Source organism: Harpegnathos saltator, unplaced genomic scaffold, assembly GCF_003227715.2.
Source record: "Harpegnathos saltator strain DR-91 unplaced genomic scaffold, Hsal_v8.6 scaffold174, whole genome shotgun sequence".
In the NCBI taxonomy this organism is placed as follows: Eukaryota; Metazoa; Arthropoda; class Insecta; order Hymenoptera; family Formicidae; genus Harpegnathos; species Harpegnathos saltator.
This window is the reverse complement of record NW_020229955.1, coordinates 1,555,001-1,571,198: the sequence shown is the minus strand read 5'-3', so window position 1 is coordinate 1,571,198 and position 16,198 is coordinate 1,555,001. Positions and strand designations below refer to the sequence as shown.

At 54.1% G+C, this 16,198-nt stretch overlaps 1 protein-coding gene and 1 long non-coding RNA gene across 4 annotated transcripts in view; one reads left to right on the top strand and one right to left on the bottom strand.

Moving 5' to 3' along the window:
- The window catches only part of LOC105185407 (cytochrome b-c1 complex subunit 6-like), a 37,843-nt gene extending 23,466 nt beyond the window's left edge, over window positions 1-14,377 (bottom strand). Inside the window, exons 1-2 of one of the 2 annotated variants that reach the window (XM_025297257.1) lie at window positions 13,004-14,377; window positions 12,005-12,163 (exon numbers count right to left, since the gene is read on the bottom strand). In XM_025297257.1, coding sequence (XP_025153042.1) covers window positions 12,079-12,163; window positions 13,004-13,194 — 276 coding nt within the window. In that variant the 5' untranslated portion in view covers window positions 13,195-14,377 and the 3' untranslated portion in view covers window positions 12,005-12,078. Of the gene's footprint in view, window positions 1-12,004; window positions 12,164-13,003 lie in introns of those variants that run through there. The other variant, XM_025297258.1, reaches the window with a different exon arrangement.
- The window catches only part of LOC112588211 (uncharacterized), a 63,658-nt gene that overhangs the window by 12,139 nt on the left and 35,321 nt on the right, over window positions 1-16,198 (top strand). Inside the window, exons 1-2 of one of the 2 annotated variants that reach the window (XR_003112665.1) lie at window positions 15,322-15,796; window positions 16,013-16,171. This is a non-coding gene — a long non-coding RNA (uncharacterized LOC112588211). Of the gene's footprint in view, window positions 1-15,321; window positions 15,797-16,012; window positions 16,172-16,198 lie in introns of those variants that run through there. The other variant, XR_003112666.1, reaches the window with a different exon arrangement.

Sequence of the window (16,198 nt, the reverse complement as noted above, 5' to 3'; positions counted from 1 at the left end):
CGTGCGCGTTTCGTCACGGCACGGATCGATTCGCTTATCCGTAAGCGGGACGAAAACTCGAGAGAGGATCGAGGACGTCCTCTCTCTCTCTCTCTCTCTCTCTCTCTCTCTCTCTCTCTCTCTCTCTCTCTCTCTCTCTGTCTCTCTGTCTCTCTCTCTCTCTCTCTCTCTCCCTCGCACTCGCCGGAGGGTCGGTGCGATTCGTGGGAGGACACCCTCTTGGCTAGTCGCCTAATGATCGGCGGAGGAGTAGTCGTGACGGCGAGAACGGGGTGGAGGGTGGGCGCGCAGGGGGAGAGGTCGATGGCTGACGTCCTGGGTAATTAGTAAAAACAAAGGACCCGACCGCGAGAAGGAATCGAGGAATGGTCGGCGGGGATGAACATAAGAGAGACAAGCTGAAAGAGAAGCAGAAGATCGCGTCAGAACGGCCGGGTAGAGCCGGCGACGAGGACGCGCGGGGGTGGCGGAGGAGCAGCGGCGAAGGCGGCAGTGGTGGTAGACGCGAGATAAAATCTAAATGAGAAAGTAATCCCTCGACGTTGATGAGGAAACGAGCGCGGCGGGAGGCGCGGGTCGAGCTGTGAGAAACGATCTTCTCTAGGCGCCTCCTTTTTCGTCCTAGGTCATGGCACCTGGGCTCCTCTCCTCGCCACCGGTGCGGTGGCCTTCCGCGATGTAAACACCTAGCGCATCAGCCGGCTCGCCGCCGTTGCTGCTGCTATCGGGCTAAGCGCTCGAGCTTAACCTAACCCAACCTAGCGTGACGACCGCCACCGCCGCTGCCGCTGCCGCTGCCGCACGTCCGGCGTATGTAGGTGGCCCTATCGATTCCCACCTCGAGAAAATAACGGGGATCTCATGGCGGCGGCGGCGGCGACGGCGGCGGCGGCGACGGCAGCGGCAGCGGCGGCCGCCGCACCCGCAAAGTTATTTCGCGAAGTTCTACGAAAGCGGCACCGACTGAACTGAACGAACGAACGAACGAACGAACGAACGAACGAACGAACGAACGAACGAACGAACGAACGGTTCCCTGCTTCGCTCACCGTAACCGCCGTCACCGCTCCCGCGCTTCGCACCCCCTCCGGGTGCGGACGGATCGCGAAGGGCTCACCGTTGGAGGGTAATCAAATGAAAACAAAAATCGCGGAACCTACCATTCTCCCTCGACATCTCTTTCCCTCGCCCTCGTCCTCTCCTCCTCCCGTGTTCTCTCTTTTTCTCGCGGTCTCTCTGTCTCGCTGTCTCGGCCGAGAAGAAGAAAGTTACACCGGCCAACTTTCGCCTTTTTCACCGCAATTTGCGGCCGATTCAGCCATGAATCTCGTCCCGAGCCCGCTCGAACGGAGAGCTGGCTGCCTTCTCTCCGGAGTATTTCCATTCCGCTTGTGAACGACTACGGCGAAGGTCAATGTTCCCTCCGCCGACCCGTGCTCACCCGACGACGAGAGCCGCGAGCGAGCGGCTAATCGCGCTCGCGGACGATCAATCGCGAGCGCACGAGTCCATCGTGCCGCGACTTTCGGCTCGATCTCGCGACTCTCTGCTAACGCGCTTCGCTCTGACGCGAGAGAGATTCTTCCTTCCTTCTTTCTTTCTTTCTTTCTTTCCTTCCTTCCTTCCTTCCTTCCTTCCTGCCTGCCTTCCTTTCTTCCTTCCTTCCTTCCTTCCTTTCTTCCTTCCTTCTTTCATTCTTTTCCTCCATCGGCCGGGATGCTCTTTCGCCGGCTTAAGAAACGGCGAATAAACTGCTCGTCGGCGTGTTCAACGTCTCATTCGACCGAAAATAGGCGCGGGCTTGCCCACCTCCGACTCGAGTGTTTTTGCACGCGATTCGTCCTTCGTCGAGGCCGCCGGCACGAGCGACGATGGTGACCCAGATTTTTCGAGGCTGAATCGCACGACTCACTCGCTCGCGCTCACGGTATTCTCGAGGCTCTCCGTCCGTGGGCGAATTTTTCGACGTTCTTGGGAATCGCGTGACCGAGCGATCGTGGCCGCGAACGCGAGAAGGAAGCACGACTTCTGCGCCAGAAAGAGAGAGAGAGAGAGAGGACAATCCGTTTATTAAGCGTTGCAGATGGGCCAGATGTCCATCCTCCGCGCACGTAACACGTGGATAATCGGAAGAGCTGAACGAGCGAGCCGCAGATCACCGCGGCATATGCCGCGATCTACCGAGAGAGCAGCTGCGACCTGGTCAGAGAATGAATCGGCCGGGTAAGGTGCAATCTTGAATAAAGATTAACGTGTCGGAGCACGTAACACGTGTCTCCTTCTCTCTCGCTCTCTCCTCCCACCTTCCTGGTTTCCTACCGAAAATCACTCGTATTAACGCTCTCTCGTGTTTAAAGAGACGAGCTGGTCAGTCAACTTCCCTCGCCCGTTTGCCCGTTTCTACGCGCGTTGAAGGTTTTATATATAAATATTTTTTCTTTGATAAAGTTTCATATATAATTTTCATTAATAATTGGCGCGATACGGCAAAAATGCAGCTAACGCGGTAATTATGTTTAATACACGAACTCTCACGCGCCTGTACACAAGGCTATGCAGATGGCGCGTTTGCGAGCGGGATCGCGTAATTTTTAAATATTTATCCTGTGTTCCTCAAATAATCACGCACCGGACGGAATTTTATTTGACGGGTAATATTTGCACGATTTTACGTAATGCCTCTGTTCGCTGTGCCACGGTGTAACGTATAACGCGTCGGCGTTCTCTGCGCCTTTGTCGTTGCTCCGCGGCGATTCGCGCGCGCGTTTCGCCCGCAGCTTCGTAAAGCGGCTTCGGCAATTCGCGAATAGTTACATATCGCTCGGCCGCGGCTGAGTTAAGTAAGTCGCGGGCGCTATATTTCGGCGCGCACCTCCTCCTCCTCTCTCGAGGTCATCGTCGCCGGGCCTCATTGTTCGCCCCTCCTCCCTTTGTGCGCGCGTGTTCTGGTCTGTTTTCGGCAACGGGAACAAAAGGGGCGGAAAGGGGCCGAAAAAAGGAGAGCGAGAGGACTTAAGGGGCGCCATTGTCCGCCCCGGAATATCTACGAAGAATGCGAGCGACCCGAAGAATCGGCGCACCCGCCGCCGCGCCGCGCTGCTCCCGTTGCAAAAAATAATAATTACCCGGGCGTTTTGTGCGTCGTCGCCTCGTCCAAGCGGCCTGGCGATTCTCTTCTCAGCGACGCGAGTCGTGCCGATCGTCTAGGTGTTCGTTCGTCGGCGATTCGCGTCGCGACGAGCGGCCGGCCGCACGGCTCTCTTGCCGGCGGCACGCCGGGCTCTTTAAGGCGCGTTAACTTTGTTTATCTATAAAGTAGCAGCGCGCTGATTAAGTCGCGGCAAAGTCGGGCGCGGCGGAACCCCGGCCGCTAGGAGGAGAAGGCGGTTGTAAGATCCAGCGATGTTTCAAACTGCCCGGCGTAAAGCACGCCGCGCGCGCGCCAACTCCGTTCCTTATCGCGCGGAGCGGAGCGGAGCGCGCGGCCGCGGCGGAGTCGTCGTCGCCGTCGCCGTCGCCGTCGCTTGCTCGCTCGCGCTCTTATAATGAGATTCTCCGCGGCGAAGAAAGTTTTAAAAGTGCAAAAGTGCGCCGAGACAAAAGAGCGACACGCGGGGAGGCTGACAGGGAGGCGGACGAGATTTAGGAGGATCATAAATCGGCCCGACGTCTTCGCGCGCCGCGAGAATCTCGGAGGAGATTAGAGAGAGCAGGCGCGAGAGCGTCCTCTCTTTCCGTCGCCGAAAAAAGGATCATCGCGAAAACTTTGCCCGCTGACGAGTTTTATCTTTGCCTTTTATTTCGCCGTTAAGAGCAAGAGTGAGGTTGAAGCGAGGAGGAGAGGCATCAAGAGGAGGAGAGGAGAGAGCGAGAGAGCGAGAGAGCGAGAGAGAGAGAGAGAGAGAGAGAGAGAGAGAGAGAGAGAGAGAGAGAGAGAGAGAGAGAGAGAGAAGTTGGGTCTTTTAACATCTTCCGGTGCGGATCGCGTGGCACGATGCAATACGCGTTATCAGCGGATCACAAGCGGCGTCAGATGTGTGCGATTTATCGGCACTTCAATTATTGGCGCACCGCGAGAACGGAGGAGGAGCGAAGCGCCGGAAGAATTTCCGCGGCGCGGAGGAGACGCACGGCGCGCGCTTGTTTTTAATTGAAAGCAAAGTCTGTGGATTTTTAATTAAGAAAATTCAAGATCGACCTCCCCTGGTCCACCCATCCACCCACCCATTCATCCAGCCAGCCATCCATCCATCCATCCATCCATCCGTCCGTCCGTCCGTCCGTCCGTCCGTCCGTCCGTCTGTCCGTCTGTCCGTCTGTCCGTCCGTCTATCGAGTACTGCCTATTTCTCGGAGGCTCCTCAAACAGTTTTATAATTGATTTCATTTTCATTTATTTTAGCACGAACCTCCCCGACTGCCACCTCGCTCCTTCTCTTTCTCGTCACTTCGCTGTGCCTTGAGAAGACACCACCACCCCCGTCGTTCCCCAACCCACACCGGCACTCGCCGTCCCGCAGCTACCCCGTCGTCGTCACGACCTCACGCCGCAATCAATTTAATGTTTTAATTAAGAGAGTATCCGTGAAAAATTAGATTTTAATCGGATCGCACCTTTCCATCGGCGCCCTCCCGCGTTTTCTCTATTTATTTTGGGGTGGTGTCCTTTAATAAATAATTTTAATTGCTCCGACCTTTTCAAGATCTTTCTCTCTCTCTCTCTCTCTCTCTCTCTCTCTCTCTCTCTCTCTCTCTCTCTCTGCTCGAGAATGTCTGCCGCTGCTCTCTCGTCAGCGTGATTTTCCACGTGCCCGATCTTCGTTAACCGGTCTCGCTCGTTTTGCATAGACGTCGGCGCCCCGATGCACCCGCTCGTTTACGCAGTTAAATATATACTTTGTTCATCTTTTATAACAAGTAGAACGAAACTCGTCGTTGGTTTCGCAACGACTGCGCCACGGCATTTGGCAAAAGACGTAGTTTTAAAGTCCTCGTACGTTCGACATGAAATCACGGCGCGACGGCGCGTCAAGGCTGCAAAGGAAAAGCGCGTATTTTACGCGTGTTTTAATTACACACGTAGTGAAATTTAATTAATACCGTTACCCCGACAGGGACGCTCACAGCTCGTGGATCCGCGCGCGATCGATGGACGAATTGTCCTCGAACGGACAAATCAGTTGCGAAACATACTCGTTCTCTCTCCCTCTCCTTCTCTCTCTCTCTCTCTCTCTCTCTCTCTCTCTCTCTCTCGTTTTCGCATTGCCCCAGCGGCTAGCGCGCTCGGCAGGGTTTAAAAAAGAAAAAGATAGGAGAGAGAAGGTCCACCATTTTCTGCGGCTATTCTAGAGTGTTATGCAACCGCCGACCGATGCATTTGGCCGGGCGGAGAGCTTTATGGCCGAAGCTCACACGCGCAAAAATGTTTGTTTTAACTTTGGTGCCCGCCTCCTCGGGCCCCCCGCCCCGCCCCGCCCGCCTGTATCGGCCCTGGTCGCAGCCTTGAATTATTCGGAATGCAAGAAAATCCGTAAAATTAGACCTTCCGCGCTTCCGTCCGCCCCTGTTGGTCGGTCTTTTTCCCTCTCTCTTTCTCTCTCTTCCCCTCTCTCTCTCTCTCTCTCTCTCTCTCTCTCTCTATCTATCTCTATTCTATCGCAGTGGAAAAGTTGGCTGAACGACGAGGAGCGGACTTTTCTAGCGTCGCCGAATGCGCGTTGATCTGGTCGACAGGTTGATCGATGAGTCGAAATTAACCCGCTGTTTGCCGCGTTGCGAAACGGATGTCGCTTCGCGTGAAAATAGCATATACGTGCAGGATTCCTGCTTTTTGTCGATTTGGATATTTTAGAGGAGCGAGAACGCAGTCGCGAATTGAATTACTCCGCTGAGACGCAATCCTCGCGTGGCGAGAAAATCGCGCTCGACCTGGGAATAATGTTCGCGAAACGCGATCGCCGTCGTCGTCGTCGTCGTCGTCGCCGTCGTCGTCGTCGTCGTCGTCGGTGCCGCCGCGACGCGATCGTCGTTTCGCGGCAGGAGTCGCGCGTTTAAAGAGGCGATCCCGTCCGTCTCTTTCTCGGTCGGCGGCGAAGATCGATGCTCTTAAGATATTTTCACTCGCGATTCGCGGCATTAAACAACGAACATCCCTCTTCGACGCGCTAATGGAAATCGCCTTAAAAAGTTGCCGCGCGTGCCCTAGGGATGCCACCTGCGAAATTTCGAAATCTTCCAGCGCCTTTCGGTAGGCGTATTCCCACCGGAACGCCCAAAAGGAAGCGAGAAAGAGGGAGAGATTGAGAGCAGCTACGTTAGAGAGCTGCGAAGGTTGAGGCTCGCCCTTTCCACATTTTTCACCCTCCATTTTTACGCCATCTTTCGTCAGCGGCGGTCCACCCTCTATGTATTCCCCCCCTCCCCGACCCCTTTCCACCTCCGGCTCTTTCCCTTTTACTCCTTCCCCCGTTCTCTCTTTTTCTCTTTCTCTCTCTCTCTCTCTCTCTCTCTCTCTGTCTCTCTTTCCCTCACACGTACACACGTACACACGTATACACCCTCTCTTTTTGTCCCTTTAGGTTACCCCTCTCACCCTTCTTCTCCATTCGTTACATGGCTCTTCCATTGTTTTGATCAATAACGCGCAATTGAAATGACTTTGGGGCGGATATCTCTTTTTTCATAACTGAGTACAATCAAAAACTACATTGTACATATGAAACGGTAGCGAATCGATCGCGCGCGCAGGGGTGGTTTTCGTTTTTATTTTTTCCTCTCTTTCTCGTTTTTTCACTCCCAGTATATCTCTCATTTATTTTTTTTTTTTTTTTTTTTTTTTTTTTTACGAAACATCGGCCGACCGGAATTTCACATGGCGGATCTCGTTATTCAGATTATAGGGGAGCGATAGTTATCTGGCTACTTGAACTTTAGCGAGAGATAAGAGAGCGAACAAAAAGAAAGTTTTTATCTTAGCAGAAGGAACGAAAAAGTCCAATTTCCGGCTCACGATTGGCCGAGGTCGGATTATCTGTCGTAAGGATAATAGAGAATCTCGTGAAAAAGAAAGTCTCCGCGCCTCTGATCCGCGTTGACAAATTGGTAGCTGAATACCCATTTTATTTCTCATATTCCATCGCGCCATATCGCTCTTTTTCCCGTCTTTTTTTATTTTTTTTGGCTCGTAATTAGATTTTTCATCGAGTTTATTTGCCTATTACATTTCGCAGCAAAACAAAACAGCCCTTGCATTTTATCGAGAAATTCGTGTAGTATTAAATTTCTGCGGCTTTATGAACATTTTATATACCGTCCAGCCGGACCTCCCATTTTATTCAATTTGAGATTCATTTAATTGGTTAAGCATTTTTTGAATTACATTATTCGCATATAAACGGATAAAACGCCGGATAATAAACTTTGGTGCGGCGGCGGATCGACTCGAGTTAAAGACGCGCTCGCGTACACACCTCGCGCCTTTTTTCCTTGGCGATAATCCTGTTTCAATCCGCTGCCGCTATGTGTTTCCTAACGAAATGGTACTCGCTTCATCGTCCTTCTGTTTCCGAAAATAGTTACGTCCGTCACCAGGGGGATACCATAAATTATTATCATACTTTTCGCGCCTTATCTCTCAACGGCGGCGCGACGAAATCGCTCCGCACGATTGCACGATGCAGCCGAGGAGCCTCCTCGTTAACGCGCAACCTTCGCGACGCGAATTTACACCGCGCGATCCATCGCGTCGACGCGGACGAAAAGTCTTTCGCGTCGCTCTCTCTCTCTCTCTCTCTCTCTCCCTCTCTCTCTCTCTCTCTCTCTCTCTCCGCGAGGAGAGTTTGAAAACTCGCGATCTCTTTGTCTCAAAAGTCGCTATCTCGCTTCGCGTTTCTCACACCTACCTTAGACACCTGGACCCGCAGACCGAGCGATTGGCTAGCGGGTGCCTTCAGAAATTTATCAGAGTACTCGAAATTTCTCGCAGCGAGATCCCGCTCCGACCGAGTGGGAGTTCACGCGAGTGAATATTTCAATCGTTGAAGCTGTGTGTTGCAGAGGAGACGGCGCAGTGCAATCGGATTCATTCTTCGACTTCGGGCGGAAGCGAGAGATTTGCTCGTCGGAGTCGGAGCGAAGAAATCGCTCGGCACGAGCTCGGCACGAGTGAAAAATTACTCCAACTCGAGTCAAGCTCTACCCGTTGCGTGCAATTTTATTCGGAGAAATGTATTCGGGGGCTACTGAAGCGCGTCTCCCGATTTTCTCGCTGCTTATGCCATCTCGACATTCAACCGGAGAAAACGACAAACTATCGTTATTGAGGTCGCGGCGGTTACGAGGAGCGGGCTGAGAGAACGGACTCCAAAGGGATCGTCCTTCTGTTTTTCTGCGGCGGCATTCGTCTACGAGAGAATACTGCGCGTATTCTTCGGCGCGCGCGGTGTAATTATTTTTCCGGCCCTCATTCTCATGGCAGGCCGGCGCGCTCCCTCTTTCCTTCCACCTTTCTCGCGCCGAGGATCTCTCCTCGCGCACTCGGGGAGAAAGAAAATGTAAGGGGATGAGCCCGGGACAGTAGGAGCGACCCTTACGTCGGGGACGAAGCGTCGTACCGCGAATAATTCGAACGGGAGAAAAGAAATTAGCGAAATTAAACGTCAGGCCGTGCCTCGACTCGGCTCGAAAGGATCGAAAGGGCGGCTGCTGGCATGACGAACTCTCTCCTCTCCCTGTCTGCCCCCTTCGTCCTTTGCTCGCGTCCACTTCCATCGGATTCGGACTATTTGCAATTAATTATTCGGGCGGCGGCGGCGGCGGCGACGGCGGCGGCTGCGAGGAGGAAGCGCAGGACGAGGAGCAGGAGGAGGAAGAGAAGGAGGAAGGACCAACAGAGGTGAGAGAGCGTGGGCGAGATGGAGCGAGACGAAGGAGAATCGGAGAAGTATCGGAGGCCGTGTCCGATAACATGAAATCACTGGGCGTCGAATGTACATCGTACACACACTCTTTCTCTCTCTCTCTCTCTCACACACACACACACACACACACACACGCACACACACATACACACGCGCGAGAGGAGAGGGCCGACGTTCGGCCACCCCCCCCCCCGATTCGTACGAATTGTCGCGCTGGTGCGCATCGCGTCGCATCGCATTCGTTCGTCGCATCGTTCTCTAATTGAAACGCGAGATATATTTTTGCCGTTAACAAACGGCGCAACATCATCAGACATGCCGCGTTTAAATGGGGAAATTTAAGCTTATCATTATCCGGGAATTTGGTGAGCGGCGCGTTAACGTTACCGGGATAAGCGCGGTACGGTTTCAACCGGTCTCTCGACGAGAGGAAACGCGCGTTCCGCGCCGCGAAACGCGCTCTGCGATACAGAGAGAGAGAGAGAGAGAGAGAGAGAGAGAGAGAGAGAGAGAGGGGGGGAGAAGAAAGAAGTAGAAAGAAAAAAATTTGTTGCAGCGTAATTTCTTGGCGGTCGAGCGCGATTCAAAAATATCCAAGCTGCTTCTCTTTGCGTCAATTCGACGAGGATATCGGGATCGAATTAATTTTACGCGCGAATTATTCGACGACGTGCCGAAGTCGAATGAATATATATATATATATATATATATATATAATGTATATATTTACACACATACACACATATAGATAAAGAGACACGTACACACACAGAAATCGACAGTCTATAATCGATCCCGATATTCGTCGGCGAACAGCCGCGGGCGAGGATAAAGCGCCGAAAAGTGATTCGCGAGTATTTTTAGTTGAGTGCGCTCGCTCGCTCGTTCGCTCGTTCATTCTCGCGCGCCCGCGTCGAGCGTAACTCATATATTTGTTAAAACCTCCCTGGTCAAAAGCAGCACCTCGTAAATGGAATTAATCTGTCGATGCGTACCGTGCGTCCATTTAATATCCATCACGCGTTCATCACTGCAGAAGCGATCCAGCCGGTGCTCTCGCGACGCGCTGCGCGGCCGCGCGCTCTTCTCTCTCTTTCCCTTTTTTTGCCGCCGTTTCTGCCTTTTCCCGACGTCCGTGCCTCGCCATCGAGCACGTGGCCGGGGACTGACCGGGGGACACACCGAACTTCTAATTTCGTGAAATGCGCGAAAACGATGACCGGTAGGCGATGACAAATTTTGTGCGTAACATCTTAATACGCCGCGCGCTCGTCGAAAACTGACCTCGCAGCTGGCCGCCTTAAAAAAGGGGGGCAGAAGGGCCCCGGACGGGAGAGGGATGGCCCATCTCGCACGGGGTCCTCGCGAACGCCAGGTGGGGGGTCAGAAAAGGGGCGAGCATCCACGGTGTCCAGGATTTTTCTACTTTTTAGCGGCTCTCTCGCTCTCTCCGTCTTTTCTCCTCCCCCCCCCCTCCTACCCTTCCTCGCCACTCTCTTATTGACTCGCTCACTCTCCCTCCCTCCCTCTCTCTCTCTCTCCCTCTCTTTCTTTCTCTCACTCGCTTTCTTACCGTTCCGTGTGAGCATTATATTTCGTCTTCCCTCCGGCAGACGTGTCTCAAAGATGGGTTGAACCTGTTTAAGGGCTGTGTTTAAAGATCGAATCAAAGGATGACGCGCGTCGGTAGGTAGGGTCGGTGAATGTATCTTCTGGAAACGCGCTATTGTAATTGTAACATCATCGTTCTCATGGACCGTTGCCGGGGAAGAACTCGTTTATTCGCGCTTTCCAGCGGGAAAGGAAGCGCGCAGCGTGCTTTCCTCCCGGATTCTGTATGGGAAACGGACGGTGTTATGCGCGCACACGCACACACACACACACACACAGGAACGCGTGTGTCGCCCGATTATCGATTACGAGATTTTCAATGCAGTCATTGTAACATGCGTATACAAGTATGTGTGTATGTGTGTGTGTGTGTGTGTGTGTATATGTTATACATACATTTCTAAAGTAGTATACTGTCTGAAATATCTATAATTATCTGTTTAGAAAAAATATCTACAATTTCCGCGGAGTCGGAGCGACAAACGGAATGATTTATCGAAGCGTGTCATGCGCGATACGTTATACACGCCGAAACAAACGCTTCCTCGTTACCCCGCAATTTTCCCCTCGTGAAAAGCTCCGGGAGTGACAAAGAAAAAGCGGCGGTGGCAAAATAGCGGGACAGCGCAACAGCACCGCGGGGGGCGTCGCATATTTCCGGGGAGCGTGAGATTTTCCTTTTCTCCTCTCGCGCTCTCTCTTTTTTTTTTCCTTTTTTCCCCAACCCGTCTCCGCTTTCATTCGACGCGCGAACGCGCAATACGTACGCCGCCAATTATTTATTGACACGCACTCACTTCACCGTGGCCCGATACACTTTATTTGTCCTTTATTATTTATCGCCGTTGAAATTCCGCGCATTGTTTTCCAAAACACTGCAACTAATCACCACCGCAACCACCCCGTCCCCGCTCGCCCCTTGGCCGCCCACCCACTCATCCTCCTTCCCCCGCATCCCAAACCTCACACCAACCCTCCTGCTATTTCCCCGTACACCACCACCGCCGCCCCCTCCCGCCCTCCTCGCGCTAGCACCTATTCGATCGATCGTTCCGCATGACCCTGCCACGGATTGTCTACGGTCGATCCTCGATACCTCGTCGGTTTTCGAGGTAGCTACGTCGACACTCTCGGCATGTTCGTCGAGGAAGCCGGGGCGGCAGGACAGCAGCAACACCAGCAACAGCACCCGATAGCGAGACAGGCTGCGGGATTTCGAAGCGAATTTCGTGGAGACGAGAAAGACGGCGGTGGAAGGAGGGCGGGAGGCGCGCGGCGAATTCCCGGCGTGGGCAATTTTTCCCGACGTGCGCAATCGACTCGTTTTTCTTTTTTTCTCTTTGTTTTATTCTTCCCGCTTTGTGTTCTTTCTTTTCCCTCTCTCTCTCTCTCTCTCTCTCTCTCTCTCTCTCTCTCTCTCTCTCTCTCTCTCTCTTTACCACTTTCTCTTTTTCTCTCCCTCTCCCACTTTCTCTCCCTCTCCAACTTTCTCTCCCTCTCTCTCTCTCTCTTTTCCGTCTTTCGTTCCGCCACCGTCTTTCGGCGTTTTGTTAGTAGCTTGTTTTTGTTTTAGTTTTTTGTTTTTTGCTGAGTTCGGTTTCGCGCGTTGCAAAGCGTGTGTACCCGGTGTAGCCTCTGCAAGCAAGGAACATAGCATGGTTGTTAGAGGTCGAGGCATTAGAGAAAATCCATCGAAGCGAGACGCCGGCGATACGAGGTGGCTTTTTGCGAATAGTAGATTCGATTCGTAATAATAGAACGATAGGGTGGTAGATCGTGCATATATTGGCCGGGATATTATCCGAGCGTAAAGCTTGCGTGCATATATATATATATATATATATACATATATATATATATATATAAAACAAGCACACGCATGCACGCACGCAGTATCCGACGCTATTTGTCGCGTAGTCTCCAAATTAATCTAACACACGTGATACATAATTAAATAATTGTAATAACTATTTCACATTATCGATTCGGATAATTAAATTGAATCGCTGGATTGGATTGAATCGTCCGATTCTTATGTCTTGTCAATTAAATTTAACCGCATTCCTTATTGAATCAATTTGACTTCCAGCAAATGTTGTACGAAAATTCCCGCCGATTGAATCTTAATACGATCTCGCATCGTATTAAGATTCAATCAGATCTCAGCGCGCGTCTCTCAGACCGGACGTCTTATTCTTCTCGATCCTTTTCTTTCCCTTGGACTTTACGTTTTCGTCGCTCGCGAATACTCTGCGAGATATCGCAAAAAGACGTTTCTCTCGCCAGCGGCGGCTCATTTCCGCCTCGCGGGCGTCCCCTTCGGCGTCGATAGAGCGATAGCAGACATATTAAGAGCGTCGTAGAGCCGAGTCATTCGATTTAGCCGTGCGGCGCGGCCTCTCTCTCTCTCTCTCTCTCTCTCACTCACTCTCTCTCACTCACTCTCTCTCTCTCTCTCTCCTGTACCTTACCTACCTCCGTGGAAACAGTAGCCCAAGTTTCGCAGAGTCCAACGTGTTTCTCAAGACTCCTTCGTCAAGAGCGCCGCGATCGTCATCCTTATCGTCGTCGTCCTCGGCCTCGTCGTCCTCGTCGTCTTCGTCTTCGTCGTCATCAGCATCCTCCTGCACTCGACGCAGCAGCCGGCCGCTGTTTCTCCAGTTCATCCGACATCCTAGGCCGAGTCGCGCCTCCCGTTTCCGCGCGTCACCCACTTTTCTTCTCGAGGACGATTTCCGTCTCACCGTGCGTCTCACTTTCGCGATCGATCGGCCGATCGAGCGAGCGAGCGGGCCGGCCGGGCGGCCGAGCGCACGCGCGCGCGCGCGCTCGCGCGCGACTCTCTTCCGCGCACGGGAACGCGTGGATCCCGATCGATGACACGCGGATCGACGCACGGGTAGCTGCTTCTCCTTCTGCTGCTGCTGCTGCTGCTGCTGCTGCTGCTGCTACTTCTCCTTCTCGTCCTCGTCGATGGATTTCGCGTTTTACCGTCTCGCTTGTCGCGCCACGAGAGACGGCCGACGATCGCGCCTTGGCGGCTTCTCGCGCTCGCACTGCACGTCGCGCCGAAGACGACACCGCCGACGCGACGACGGCCGCGTGATCTCCCGACTCCGCTGCGTCGCAGGAAAACCGCGGCCTCCCTATGAAGAGGCGCAGATTTTTCGCGTGTGCCGCGCCCGTGCCACCGCGGCGAAAACGCGCCTCAGGACCGTGCTAATGGGCGAGAAACCGAGTTTTCCGAGGCTGCCGACCGATTTTCCGCGCTTCCCGCCGCGCCGCTCACCCCCGCATTTTGCGTATCGACTTTCCGCCGTAAATCCGTCCTCCGGTCTTGTGAGAATTCTCTTACTTTTTTCTCTCTCTCTCTCTCTCTCCCTTTTTCTCTCTCTCTTTCTCTCTCTCTCTCTCTCTCTCTCTCTCTCTCTCTCTCTCTCTCTCTGCCTTCTTTCGTCCCTTTTCTTCTCTATCGAATGTCCCACTGGACAGGGTAGGATCTAATCGGATCGTTCGGCCAATCGAGTTCGCTACGGGCGAGGCGGCACCGTTGATTCTTTATTCGCACATCGCTCTCGTCTTGGGAGAATTGGATAAGCGCGTGATCGCAATTGCGGCGTGTCGGCGATTCGCAACGCCAGCCGGATGCGGATTATCGGAGGACTCGGCGCACGCGAGTCGTCGTCGTCGTCGTGGCAATCTCGCTCTCTCTCGTTGAAAACGGCGCGTCGAAATCGTACGAATATTCCCCGATGCTCAGTGTTTCGAGCAACTCGAAACTCGCGCGACTCGGCGATCGATAATCGATGACACAACTCCTGCCGTCTCTCTCTCCCCCCTCTCCCTCCCACTCTCTCTCTCTCTCTCTCTCTCTCTCTCTCTCTCTCTCTCTCTCTCTCTCTCTCTCTCTCTCTCTCTCTCTCACCGAGCTCTTTCGACGGGGACCGAATTTCCCCGAAGGTGCCGCCGCCGCTGACCGGAAATCCACCGAGAAGACCGGGAAACCGATTTTCTCACTATCCGCGAACCGCGTCCCACGAGGAGATCGGCAGGGCACGAGAGGAGGGACTCGAAGACCGGGTGTTCCGGATGGCTCCGGCGACTCGCACGTGCGTATATTGCGTGCGTGCGTGCGTGCGTGCGCGCGTAGTACATGCGAGCGTGGACGCGCGCGGCGGCGGTCGACCGGTATGATAATTCGCGTAGACGCGCACACTCACACACTGGCCACCAAGAGACTTCGGGCTTTCGAGGAGCAGTTGAGTATCCGAGCGAACGCTGCGGGTCAGAGTGGACTCCGGCGGTGGTTCCTCCGTTTTCGCCGGGCCCTTTCCGTTCCTGCCGCTCGTGTACGGCCGAGGGCCAGAGAGAGAGAGAAGCACCGATACACTCGTCCCGGCGGGCGTCTCTTTCGTGCGGTTTTTCCGACTGGCTCGCGCGCACACGAGAGAGAGAGCAGAAGAAGGCTCCTCTTGATGCGCGGGAGCGCGTCACTGAAATCGTCTATATATCTCTCGATCTTTATCAACGAGCTCGAGCTCTCCACCTCCGCCCGCTCGTCTCCTCCGCCTCCACCCTCTCTCTCTCTCTCTCTCTCTCTCTCTCTCTTTTCCTCTTTCTTTCTCTCTCTTTCTCTCTCTCTCTCTCTCTCTCTCTCCCTCTCTCTCTCTCTCTCTCTCTCTCTCTATCTATCTTTCTCTATCTCTCTTTCTCTCTTTGCCCTCGCTCTCTTTTTCGATTCTCTCCCGCCTTATCTCCCCGGGCTCCCCCTGCCCCTCTCCACCAGGCTGCGTCTCTCCCTTTCGGCGATCGGTATCGCGCGAGCACGCGCGCGAATATCTCGTTTCGACGGCACAGCTCGCGAGCTCTTTCGGTGAGGCGCGCGCGACCGTACCGGGGCCTCGACTTCGATATTTCTGCGATTTATTGCGGCGCGACTTAGAAATGCATCTAATGCGGTGCACGCCGCATAGAATGCATGCATGCACCTTGGCGGGGAGGGCGAGAGCCGCGGAGAGCCGAGAAGCGGAGCCGGAGCCGGAGTCGGGCCGAGTCGAGTCGAGTCGAGTCGCGACGCGCGGTCGCGCCAGCGCATGCGCCGCTGCCGCCGACGCCGACGAGAGCGTGTGTACTTCTACTCGCGCGATCTCTAGCCAAGCTAACGCGAGCTAGCGAAGAACGCGAGAACGCGGCCGTGCAGATCGGCCAGGAGTACCTACGCTACGTCATTCACTGGCGTGGAGACAGGGCACCCACCGTGTGCCTCCGGTATGGACCGGCCGGAGAGGAGCGGAGCGGCGGCGGCGGCGGCGGCGGCGGCGGCGGCGGCGGCGGTGGCGGCGGTGCGCTCCGAGCTTCCCGCGTCTCCGCAGGAACAAAGGAGCTGTACGAAAGCAGCGCGAAATTCGACAAATTTTCCGCGCCACCGCCGCCTGGCGACGCCGGCGCCGGAGATAATTCAACTGAGATTTGCTCTCGTTCAAGGTGGCACGACGGAGGCGCGTAAAACTGCCCAGACGTTTCTGCGGCTATGCGGAAGGGACAATGGCAGAGTTGCGTAATCCTAACCAAAAAACGCGCATCCGTCGAGGAGAGCTGCGTGCACCTTGGAGAATGAAAAGATGAGCGAGGCGACCTATTGAGGTATTTTGCATTCAGAAATTTATCATT